The following is a 13153-nucleotide window of genomic DNA, read 5'->3' as shown; positions in this document are numbered from 1 at the left end:
TCTTTTCCTCCCTTTTAACCTCTTCATACTTTCTAAACCTCTCTTCTCCTCTCTCTTAGGTTCTTTGTGAAGAGTGCGAATGCTGTGCTCGCTCTCTGGCGGAGTTGGGTGTTGCAGTGCAGGAGTTTGGAGAGCAGAACCCCCTCCTCTGTAAGCAGCTGGGTGATGCTGTGGCAAAGCTGGCAGAGATGCAGCGCCAAACCACACAGCAGGTCCAGGACAGAGCTAACAGGCTGAAGAAGGTTAGATGTCTGTTCAGTTAACCATGTAAAAGACAGGGCCAGCTCTTTAAAACTCCTTGTCTAAATTCTTTAGTCTAATGATAAGAATTTTGAAAGTCACATTCAGCTTCGCTTTCAGTTAATTGTTATCTGCATTCATTCTTTTGTCTTTCTGCTCTTGGTTTGTTGTGAGCAGGCAGAGCGACAAGCAGAAGAATACCAGGGTATGAAGGTGTTCATTTTGGGCTGGGCAGAGAAGGCAGAGACTCTGGTCTGCAGTAGTATCATCTGGGACTCTGCATCCCAACTCCAGGAGCAAATTCGAGCACATCAGGTGAAATTTTAAGAAATACACAGCAGAAAGCGGCTTCAAGATTTGTTAAAACTGTGTAAGAATTTGGGTTCTAGTTCATTTTCAATGTATTTTTCTCTAAAAATAAATATTCCCTTTATTTAATCTATTAAATCTGAATAAAAACCAAATATCCTGCTAATTAGAGCCCTTGTCTGATTTTACTGAAGTATCACAAATTGCTCATTGTTCTGGCTAGGTGCTGTGCAGTATTAATTGCAATATATAAAAAAAATCTCCTCACTGTGACTTGTAATTTATGTTCCTTTGGTTACAGGCTTTGCTGCGGGAATGTCGAGGTCTCCATGGTGACTTGGAGGCCATGGGGGAGAGGGAGGGGCAGCTTGGGGAGGTGTTACAGACAGTGGGCTGGATCCAGCAGGTAAAACACCTCAGCAGACGCACTGAGGAGCTTCAGCAAACGGCCAAGTCTCGGTTGCAGAGTCTACAGGATGCAGCAAAGGTAAATAGGAATCACTTTGAGGAATGCTATCAAGGATCAAACATCAGTAACTTCATTTAAACTGAAAATGTCTACATCAATGATTTAGCTGATTTACTTTCATTCAAAACATTTTGGATCAAAAGAGATGCAAAGTCAGTTAAATACACAAGAGCTATAATCCAACAGTGCCCCCTTATGGTCTTTCACCCACTATTACAGCATCATAATGGAATGCACTGTTTTAGTTTGTTCTGCAGTAATCTGTCACGCTAATCTGATTGCCCTACAGCTGGTTCACAGATGACAGGCTGTTGCTCATAGTCGGCCATGACATTGTGTTTGGAAATCTGTTTAGTTTTCTACTGTGAGTTTTGACTTTCTCTCAGTTGACAGCACAACCTTTGTTTGCAGTGGGTGGTGATTAAATTTCCTTTCATTTAAAAACATAAAGGTTGATAACAGATTGCAAATTAATAGGGCTGAAGTTCAAAGAGAGAGACCCATTTTCATTTGAGCCTTGCAATAATAAAAGCTTTATGCTGCAGACCAAATTCATTTACATCATCAGTCACACTTTATGTAATTATTCTGATTGAGCATGTGTGTGTAAAAGTTATCAAGAAACTGTTGTTGTAGTACTGTAAGATTAAGCTGCTAATACAACCACCTTTGAGTAATAATTCCCTCTCACTTTTCAGGACATGATGCGTTTGGAGGCAGAGGTGAAGAACCTTCATACTGCTGTAGACCAGATCCAGGTCACACTTGCCTCCCCTGACCTCAACAGACTCAGCCTCAGGGAACAGCTCACACAAAGACAGGTAATTATGCACATTTGAAGAAAGAGTTAAAGTATTTTTTTAAAAAATGCAAGCATCCGGGAGTCAGACTGAAAGAATACACAGAGTTCATGCTCAAATTTGTAATACGACATCCATAAACACACAGCAAATTCAGAGGAAGCTGAAAACAGTATTGTTTGATTCCACACACTAAATCTGTTCTTTTCTTTTAAGCGTCTTTTGGTGGAGATGGAGGGCTTCAAGCAGCAGGTGGCAGCAGTACAGCAATGTCAGAGCGCCCTCCGGCTTCCAGAGGAGGTAGTGGCCAGCCTGCCGATCTGCCGCACAGCTCAGACTCTGCAGCAGGAGGCCAGCCAACTGCAGCATACCACGATCCAGCAATGCAACATTCTGCAGGTAGAGGGCACCCTACATCATGTCAAAGCTGGTCTTTAAAAGTTATACATTGACCAAACATCATTACTGACAGTAGAGCTGATAAACAATGTGTTGGACTACTGATCAAGTTGATATCATAGCACATAGATAAACATGTTTGTATTAAAGCGGTGATACTCAACCTTTCTATACTTATTTGCCACACTAACCACAATCCAAAACATCCCTTACTTCCCTGAAAACAATTCAATTTGAAACAAGGATACTAGTTGTAGTTTATTAAGGAATTACAAGTTTCTTTCCAAAATCTTTACTGTCTTTCTTTCTTGTTTTAAAATATCTTTTGGCATAATAATAAAATTGAGTAAAATAATATTGTGAAAAGCTTTATTGTTATTGCACATTGTACAATGAAAGTTGCTGTGTTTCTCTTAAAAAACAAGGGAGAATAAGGACATGAACATATCCAGACAACTTTTCTCAGTATTAAAAGGTTTAAACTTCAATTAAAGATTTGAGGTAGCATAAAGTTTAAAAACAGTCTAGCAATCAGTCTGCAGTATTATGCACTTTAAAAGCAAGGATAAAGAGAAAAGTTTTTATAGCTGTCAAGACATTTTGCATGTGAAATGTTGCCATTATTATTGCACAGGGTACTCCAAGTATAAGGAACAGTATTGCACCATTAAGTTAGACAACATTATACATCCAGGTTAACATATTACACCATAGGATAATTAGTATAAGCAAAGTTTTGCTTATTTAAGATTAATGCACTATAGATGATGTACCATAATGTTTGTGAAAATGTTATGCACACACATGCTCAAAGATAGGATGTGAGTCTGAAGAGTTCAGCTGTTCTGTAGGGTTGGAGGAGGTAAATACTCAAAATTGTGGCACTATTCCTGTTGTTCCTGTTAATAGTACACTGAATTTTTAGAAATGGTACTGAAATGAAAGTAAAGGAAAAATGTAGATAAAGATGAGTTGCAGTGATAGACTGGAATCAGTGGAGGGCAGATAACCTAATAGGAGAAGCCAACTAAACACTATCAGGCAAGACATCTAGTCCCCCTACATATGTTAGAATTGGGTCCCATATTGAATGAAATTTGTGAATATTCCTGCTCTTGATGATCTTTTTTAACCTACGTTGCTGTGTTTCTTTTCCCAGGAGGCCGTGGTGCAGTATGAGCAGTATGAACAGGAAGTGAAGAACCTTCAGAGATTAATAGAAGAGGCGCATCGCATCATTCAGGATCGACCTGTCTCCACCAATAACATACAGGAACTTCAGGCTCAAATACACCACCATGAGGTGAGACAATGCACACACTTTATTAGTTAGTTATTAAATTATAAATGTGACATGTGACCATCACAGCCACATGTGACTTAAAGCATATTTTAAAAGCTCAGGGTTTGTCACTTACCGTTTCAACAGTCATCACTGTTGTGAAAGGATTTTTCAATGAGATTAAAGAACCCGGCCACAGGGATTTTCTCTCATTCATCCATGACCAGCATTAGTGAATTCTGGCACCGACGTTTGGCCATAAGGCTGGGGTCATTAAAGTTCAGCACAAGGTTGTAGGAAGGGTTTAGGGTCAGGTCAGGGCTTAATGCCTCAGACAGTAGAAAGTATTGGACAATGTCTGAGTGACGTCAGCCATTTGGTTAGTGAGGGGGGATTTTTAAGCCAATCCGAGGTGGTTGCCATATTGAAAAAGCTGTCTCAGATCGGCCTAGCAACAGACAAAGAGGTAAAGCTGAGGTGGGTCTTAAGCCTCCTACAAACAGCTACAGCATGCTGCATTGTGGTCATACCAGCCATGCCCCTAATTTTCTATAACTTGTATCCTTCTGAAAACCAAAACGGATGACTTATTAATAAGAAAATTCTCCCCCTGTACAATGTGGGCAAATGACAAATGATTTACTGTCTTAAAGCATATTTTTTACAAATAAACAAATATTTTAACCTTGATCCACATTAATGAGAGGTATATAACTATACTATAAGTTTTTTAACAGACATCCACAGAAATGTCTTTGATTTCTCTGAGCCATATCAGAACAGTACAGAGGGTTGAAATACTCCAGAGAGGTTAATGTCGACAAGACTGACCAACATGCAGTCAACACGTTGTTAAGCAAGAATTTATCACTTAATTTGGACATTTGATTGAATTTAATAAGTTCTTGAGAAATAGTTCTGTCTAAGACAGTGGTACTTAACTTATGGGTCAGGTTGTAGAACACAAAGAGGCATCAATATTTGTATAAGTTAATTTTATAACCGTATGACTTATCATTGGTGTTTTTTTTTTTTTGTTTGTTTGTTTGTTTTTGCTTTAAGCTTTCATGAGCCTTTAGTCCTGAAAACATGCAGGTTTTTTTTTTTTGTAGCCAGATACAAATATTGGAAGTGCAATTTAAGAACATTTAGAACATTTAGTTCTCAACTTGGGGGTTGGGACCCAAAAGTGGTTTGCAAAGCTGTATTCAGTGGGTAGCAAATGTGCGCTGTTGACAAAAAATGTGGCAAAAGTCTATGGTGTACAGAAGCCCTTACTGGGCATACATCTATACATGCTATTTAACTCAAGTTGTCCTATGTTAACATGTAAATTTTAGTAGTTTTCTCTATTGTGACTTCTTTATTTGAAGTTTTTATTTTCTTGGGATAGCAAAGCTAGTTTTCCTAAGATAACAGCCATAAAACTTGTCAAGATTTCTGGAACAACCAAAATGTATCTGTTACTACTTAAAAATGGAGTTGGATAATAGACATGTCCTCCCTGGGCTTTTGAAATTTCTTTTTTGTAAGATTTCTTTTTTGGCTTTTCATGCTTTTATTGATAGACATAGATAGAATTGGAGACAGGAATTAGAGAGTTGGGTAGAGTCATGCAGGAGAGGAGCCACAGCCTGCACTTGAACCCCAGTCCACCTGTGCTCATGGGGACAAGTCACAGTTTCTTCCATCTAAGGCTCAAACAGCATCATTTTTTATTAAATAAATTTGATTGGTTGAATATTGACATTTGGGTAACAATTTTGGATGAACTAGAAGGTGGTGGTTCCTTAGGCTAAACCAGCTGAGAACCACTGGTCTAAATTATCCTTCAAGTTTAAACTTACCACAGTTTCTATACTGACTAATTGCGATCCAAATGTCTAAAATGTCAGTGAATAATGATCCTGTTTGGGCCTTAGATGGAACAAAACATATGACTAAACAAAGAGACATGGCAAAACAAACACATTTGCTCCATTTTCCTGTGATAAAGTATGCATTTTAAAAATTCTATAAATATTTTGTGCTATTGCCTTGTTGTCAGGGGAAAAACAATCCAGCTAAAAGTAGATAAATAAATTCAAATATGAAGCAAATGTTGAAAATAATTCATTTTCACAGTACAGAAAAGTGATATAAAACCTAATAATGTATGTGCCCTAAGGGCCTCAGTACAATTTGGCCATATAAACCATTATAAGATTCATATTTATTCACTCTTTCTAAAGCATGTCCTAATAAAGCAATATTTGTTGTAGCATAAGATAAACAGGAACCTAAAGGCTAAACATTCTCTGTAGATGTAAATCTTTAACAGACTCTTGACAGTGGCTTTTTGTAGTCACTCACCCTAAAGGGAACATACATTGACTTATTCATATATTCATGTAAAAAGATGGCCTTTTTAAACTAGGTCATCTCTGTCAACATCAGCGTACCCAAAACAAGACATACAGGAGGCATTTTAGTCTGTTTTTATTTCCTGTAGTTTGTGGAAATGCAAAACAGCACACATAGAGAGGTTGAATCAGCTTGAAATATACTATTTACCTTTGAGTGTTGAGAACTTATTGCAACTTCTGACTTCAGATTGTTAAAAACCATAACAATGATGTTTTCGGATCAGTGCCACCACATACTTCACTGCAGGAGAATGCCATGTTATGTCTCTGCTTGTCTATCTCACAAAAATTCCTCCTTTATCTCATGGTACTCACAAATATATTCTACTTCGACCTTTGTTATATGCAGTCTAGATGGTAAGTAGCTTTTTACCTGCATTTTTAAGCCCTGTGCCTTCCGCTGCGGTTGTACTTTGCTGAGTAAGTGCGTTTGATCTCCCATGCAGAGAGAAAGACATAGAGGCTGGGAGGGGGTTGGCAAACTTATGAGGGCAGAGACCTGCAGAGAGGCAGATCAAATCTCTGCAGAACAACACATTTTTATTGCATTTTTAACTTTTCTGTGTGGCTGAGGCAGATTTTATCTGAGGGAATATAAGAACTCAGCTGTTTTCAGATCGTGTCTTGTTACTGCAATCTCTCCCACACTGCTTGGCATGGTGCTGTGTTTATGTCTGAGTTTGATCACTAAGCTGCTGCAATACTACTGGCCGGGTTAGTCACATGACCTGATTATCAGTGCATTGACCATCTGCGGGACACAGGGAGTAGAAACAGAAGGAGGAGGAGCATGCTGGCTCATACCAGCGCTGTAATTTGACACCGTCTATGTCATTCTTCCTCACTAAACACTCCCTCTCTCCTTACGAGTCTCTTTTGTTGGAAAGAATCTGCCCCAAGGATTGGTGGAGGAGGGAAGCGTCAGGCAGGAGAAGAGAGGACAAGGGGTGCAGGCAGGCAGTGAGATCACTTCCTGTTTTTTTCTTGCCAATTGTGTATGTGTACGAGAGGGAGTGTCTGAGGGATTTTGAACTATTTCTGCGAGAGTCTCTTGTCTCAACCAAACATCCTGTGTTGGCTTCACTGTCGCTCTTAGTCACCCGCCTCTGTGCTGCTCTGATTGGCTCAGAGATACAGAAGAGAGAGAAAAAAAAGAGAGAGAGTGAGGCACTGCTTTTCTCTTTCTACGCTTACACATTCTGACGCCAAAAAAGAGAGACCGGCGAGAGAAGAGAATGCGTCCACTCTACTTGCTCCTCTCACACCGGTACCACATTCAACGCTGAGCACACACAGCCATCCCCTTCGTTTCTTTTCTCTTTTTTCCTCCCAGGATCCTTTTTTACCAGGAACTATTGATCTTCCATTGTGGACTAAACCACACTCTCCTGACCCTGGGGTGGTGGGGTTTTGTGTGTTTCTCGGGGGAATGTTTTGACAGGAGCTGGCCCAGAAGATCCGCGGCTACCAGGAGCAGATCGCCTCACTGCACTCCAAATGTAAGATGCTGACTGTGAAGGCCAAACACGCCACCATGCTGCTGACAGTCAGCGAGGTGGAGGGTCTCTCAGACGGCATGGACGAGCTGAGTGATGAGGAGCTGCCCAGCGCCGTGGCCACCAATGACACCGCCTCCGACAAGCAGCTTCCAGCCCACCCCTCTGTTGTCATGGTGAGTGACAAAGCCATTTTTAGCCACAAAACAACTCACACATGTATATTCTGCATGGCTGTATGTCTCTCTAGCCTGTTTAGCATGTATGCAGCCTGTATCTGTTTTCTCTTTCTAATCAGACCACTGGCTTTCAAAGAATGAAGGCAATTTCAAGGGTCCCTTTGAGGTGCTATGAGAGAGTATGTAGCTTAAAGTGCCTGTGAGAAAATATTTGCTGTTTTTGAAATGAACTGAAAATGAACCAGACGTTTCTACCTGACCAACAAAAGCAAATAAGACAATCAAAGCAGAAAGATTTATTATATACTTATACCAGTGCCTGTAACTGCTGCTGTGGGGTAGGTGTCAGTTAAAGTAAACAACTGTAGAAACAGACTTTTTTCCTTTTTCATGGCCAAGAATCTCAAAGAGAGACACCTCTGTCTATTAAAAGAAATTAATAGAAGTTCAGTCAAGAACATTCTCATCATACATTTTACCATTTTATTGCAAAAATGTATATACAGTTTTACTTGGTGGAGGAGGCCCGGCTCAGAAGATGCTCCCTGGGTTAGTCAAGCAGCATGCTTGGACTTTCCAGAGAGTGCATAACTAGAAACCCCATATGGATAGATACATTTATGACAAGGAGTATTTAATACAACAGAAATAGTTCAAAGGCAATTAATGCATAGTAGCATGAAGCTGAATATGAGGGTTCAAGCTTCATGCTTTAATGGAGGAGGCTGGGGTGGAGGAGGTTAAGCTTTGCCAGCAACAGCAGCAGCACCATAGTGAATCAACATTAATGCAAGCAGGAACTAGTGAGAAGTATGTCATATTTATATACACTACTGTGTTCAGAGAAAGGTGTGATTGGCTCTAGGAGCTGGGAGGAGATCATTAGGATCAGCTAGCTGTCTGCATGAACTAACGAACGCTAAACAGTACTCTAACATGTGCATCAGCCGAGATTAGATGTTTCTGCTTGACAGGGGTTGCCAGAATCAGTGCAAACTTAAAGTTCCTCACAGGAGCTTTGACAACAATTACAAAATACCCCAAATTTAAGGATGTCTGGTTTTGAAAACGATGGTTATAGGCTTAACTTCAGTTATAACGGTAGTAGGCTTGGACTAGATAAGAAAAATTTGCTATGTGCAATAAAATTGGACAGTGTTGTCATAACAAAACAAAATGCAATTAATAAGTAGAGTACATATCAGCTATAACTCACAGATTTCAAGACCGTCTACTCTTAATGTAAGTGTTTTAGTAACAACTGAGTAACTAGATTTAGCTTCATCTGAGTTGCATGAAAATGGTGTGATAGCATTGCAATTATACTTCATTTAATAAGTCATACTGAGTGACAAAACATTGCTGGTTTGTGTGAAATAGTTGTTCTTATTTGTTGCGATCAATTTGGACTTCTGGGATGTGCTTATTTTGACTGTTCATATCCCCACAACAATGAAATTGCAAATTATTGCACAACCCTGCAGCACTATCCAAATTCAAGTCTACAGAACATGAGCCACTGGGCTTATTCTTGTCCTTAATTTGGCTTCAGGGCCTCATGTACATCCAGTCAGTCGATAAGAACAGGTAGAACTCAAGTTTATATTAGACTTACGACTATATTATTATTCTGCTGCTCTGCTGCTTTTTCTTTCCGTGTCCCTTTTTTGTCTAGAACAAAAATATCTCTCTTTCCTCACACCTCCAATGTTACTATTCCGGCTGTCTCCTCTTGTGTATTTCTGCTCTCACACTGTGCTGTGTCACTTCACTGTGCTTCATATTAGCCTGAATCTGTCTGCCTGCTACTACAGTGTGTCAGCCACAGCCTGGTCTTTTTTTGCATTAGAGAAACCGCCTAGGCTCCATTTCTTCCTCTGTTACTTTGGTTCTTATTCAGATTTCCTTGTTGTGTCACTGCTTTTTGTGGTGTGTATGGTTTTAGCAGGACAGGAAACAGGATATTACTGTGTGCTTGTGTGTGATCAGAGCATGAAAGGCTAGCAGCTAGGAGTGCTACTTGTATTGTTTCTGTTAAGTATATTTAGCTCCATGTCATTGTTAGCACAGTATTATGACAGCGCTAACTAATCTTGCTAACTAGAAACTTGATTTTCTCACATATGTCCGTATGCTGATGCTTTCAGTTGCGTTGCATTGCATCATAAAGCCCGGGAAAAGTCCTTCACGTATAAAAAGGTCCTCAGTCAGTCAGTCAAGTTCTCCATTATCTGCCAAAAAGCAGCCCCAGTTGGGTTTGGCTCACATTTCAGCTCTGCCTCTTCACTGAAGCATGCAGGCACACAGACAACTGTGCTACTTCTAGGACAGCTGCTGCCACTGCTGTGTTCACTAACTCAGGCTTTTCAAACTGTGTCATGCTTTAGCTATGCTTTATCTGAGATTAGACCTTGATATTACTGTGGTTTTCTCTGGACAAATTCTTCTTTCTTTTAATTAGAGTCAGGCTTTATTTACAAAAACAAGGAAGCAGTCTTGTTTTTGGTGCAAGCAGTGGGCACTGAAGTTGATTTAAAATGGGAAAAAAGAAACGATATAACAGCAGTACTAATTGTGTTAGGGAAATAGAACAAGTTAGAAACATAAACAATCAATTTAAGAACAAAAAAAAGCCCTTTATCTGCAATGGATATCTGGATGCCACTTGTGAGGAAAAAGCGTCTCTGATGAAAAGGAAATGGCTGTGGTTCCGAAACTGCAACGCTACAGTTTGTCTGGGTGTCTGCGTGTGGTGTGAACAGTGTTAATGTGTGTATTCTATGTCTAACTTTTAACTTCCTAGTAATGGTCATTCCTATCCCCTGATGCATTCTGTAAAGAAATCAAAACAGCTTATTCATCACCAGTGGAATCCAGTGTTTGTCTTTTAGCGAACACAGAGCAATTCTACAGTGAATCGAGTCTTTTTAATGCTGTGCTAAGGCAAAAGGGTTGCAGGGTTTGTAACATGATCTAACTGATGTCCTCTCAGTGTTATTTGATTACTTACTGTCCAAGTAATCAGCAATGTGCTTACTGCCTAACCTGCACTTCCCCATTAATTTTAATGCTCCTTCCTCTTCTCTCTCTTTATTTTTTCCCCTTTCTCCTCCTCCTCATCCTTTTGATCTGGGTCTTTTCTGTTCCCTTTTTTCCTCCACCTGCTTCTCCTGATGTGTTTGTTTGATGTGCGGGGTTTATGCGTGGTCAGATGACAGCCGGCCGCTGCCACACGCTCCTCTCCCCTGTGACGGAGGAGTCAGGGGAGGAGGGCACGAACAGCGAGGTTTCCTCTCCCCCTGCCTGCCGCTCCCCCTCCCCAGGGGCTAACGCTGACGCTCCTCTTAACCAGGTACTGCAAAATCCCACCCTGGTTACCCCCAAAGCTCGCCAGCTTCACCTCGCCTCCCCCAGCCTCACTTATTAACACAATCAGACTTACATTAACATCTCATATTCACAATCTAACAACATCATGAGACAACACCCTTAACCTGTACAGCAGAACATGTCCATTTTAACAAAACATTCTTGATTTCACATGGAAAATGAATGTCCTTTGGCTGTGAGTTTTTCCTAACTTTTTTTGGACGGTGTGCATGCCTTAAATAGGTTTTATTAACCGACAACATTCCTGATTAAAGTTTGACTTTAGTTTTTAAGATAAGGAGAATCTTTTCAGCATATATGCTTACAGACATCCTATTAAAATGATGAAAACTTATGATACTTTGACCCTTTTGATGCCAAGAGCAAAGTCTAAGATACGCAGATGTCATGTGTTTGTGTGGAATGGCAAATGCTTAAATACACTGGCAAAAATGGCACATATTTTCCTTCATTAAAAGCAAAAAATGTCCCAGTCTTTGGTTCCAAAGATGTATAATTTTGTTGCAGTGGTATTAAAACATGCATCAGTATGCTTTGATTTTTGCTAATAGTGAGTCAAAGTTTAAAAATCGACCTTCATGACAGCCCTATATTCTGTTGTATTAACCTCAAACTTTATTATTGAATGTAAAAAGTTCAGATGGACATGATTACCCTGCAGTCAATCCCACTGCCACCACATTACTTCCACTACCAATAAATGACTTCTCTGTCATCACCATGAACACATAGGATGTTCAAGACAGCTGGCGAGTTGCTATGCTGCTCCTGCTTTCCCTTCTTGCCAGCTTTTTTTTTTTTTTTGCAGATTTACTTTGCTGGAGGTCTTTTTTCCACCTGCTTTGTAATGTTGAAATAAGAATGACTTAAAGAATAGCTGCGTTGGCTTGAAGTAGATAAGCATCAGCCATGACTTAAAAAGTTCAAGCAGTGAGACAGTTGAGCTTTGGTTAGGAGGGCCAGAAATGTTTTACTATGACAAAAGAAGACAAATCAGTATGGTCAAAGGCAGATGGGAATACACTGTAGGAAGGGAATTTGAAAGAGTTTAAAATTATCTAAATGGGCCTTAACTAGAGATTAAAAAACACTTAATTCAGATACCACAGAAGCTGTCCTTTATTCTTCAGTTTGGTCCATACCCTTTCTGTGAAAGTTTTTGTGGCCTGATGTGTCTGTAAAGAGTCGACTACATTAACTATTAACCTTCAGCATACCAAGCTTAGTTGCTATCTCAGTTTGAAAATGCAAAAAATGTCCTTTGCATTTTCTTATTTAAAAAAAAAGTATTATTCTCACTGCTTCTTGAACCATATAAAGTGGTTTATATCATGTGCTGCAGACTGCCCTTCAACCTTCATATTCATTGTTGAAGTTTGAGGACACAGCATATTAGCATCATTTGCAGTCAACACCAGAAACACTTTAGCATAAATACATACAGTATCAAAGCTGGTGCTTACTGTTTTATTATTATTCTTTCTAACAGGGTCGAGGTTCGCTTAGCCGAGCCCCCCTCCAAGAACTCTACGACCCCTCCATGGAGTCAAGTGCTGCTAACCTGGACGATCTGCAGAGATCCTGGGAAACACTAAAGAATGTGGTATGTATGAACATCACTCATAATTTAAAGTCCCTGTAAAGTGAAATACAAACTTTGTGTCTAAACAAACTAGTTATGCTGGAATAAGGTTGCTGTAAACATATAAAAACCCTGAGATGTATGTGTGAATGAATTTTTGATTTAGACCGTTAGAAAGTTGTTCTCCTCTTTCCTGGCTTGGTTTAAATTGGGCAGGGCAAAAATCTGAGCCCATGACATCACCAGTCTTAATGGGGAATTACCCCACCTTCCTAACACTACAACAGATAAAAAGTAGTAGTTATGAACTACTTGTTGATTCGTTCATCTCAGTGCATTCTGTTCTTAGCTGATGTCACTGTCCTATTGAAAGTTAACAGCCATGCTGTGTTTTTATTTATTGTGAAGTAAATTCCCCAAGTCTATCGGCCACAGTGGCCCATTGATTATTAGAAGTATCATAACAGATAGATTTGTACCAGAAAAGAGTACATTTAATCCCTACCTTCTGTTTCTCTGCTCTGGCACAGAGCAGTGCTATTGGTTAGCATTTCAGTCTTGAAATGTATATAAAAACCTTAAACCTAAAAAACATTTTTAGA

General features: G+C 39.7%; 1 protein-coding gene across 1 annotated transcript in view; it reads left to right on the top strand.

Annotated features, from left to right (window-relative positions):
• The window catches only part of syne1a (spectrin repeat containing, nuclear envelope 1a), a 185856-nt gene that overhangs the window by 128430 nt on the left and 44273 nt on the right, over nt 1-13153 (top strand). Inside the window, exons 83-91 of the mRNA XM_041806166.1 lie at nt 60-242; nt 418-555; nt 851-1036; nt 1717-1839; nt 2035-2217; nt 3377-3520; nt 7346-7576; nt 10791-10931; nt 12459-12572. Of these exons, the coding sequence (XP_041662100.1) occupies nt 60-242; nt 418-555; nt 851-1036; nt 1717-1839; nt 2035-2217; nt 3377-3520; nt 7346-7576; nt 10791-10931; nt 12459-12572 (1443 nt within the window). The remainder of the gene's footprint in view (nt 1-59; nt 243-417; nt 556-850; nt 1037-1716; nt 1840-2034; nt 2218-3376; nt 3521-7345; nt 7577-10790; nt 10932-12458; nt 12573-13153) is intronic.

The sequence above is a fragment of the Cheilinus undulatus genome, linkage group 14 (genome assembly GCF_018320785.1).
Source record: "Cheilinus undulatus linkage group 14, ASM1832078v1, whole genome shotgun sequence".
Lineage (NCBI taxonomy): Eukaryota > Metazoa > Chordata > Actinopteri > Labriformes > Labridae > Cheilinus > Cheilinus undulatus.
This window is presented reverse-complemented; position numbering and strand designations above follow the sequence as displayed.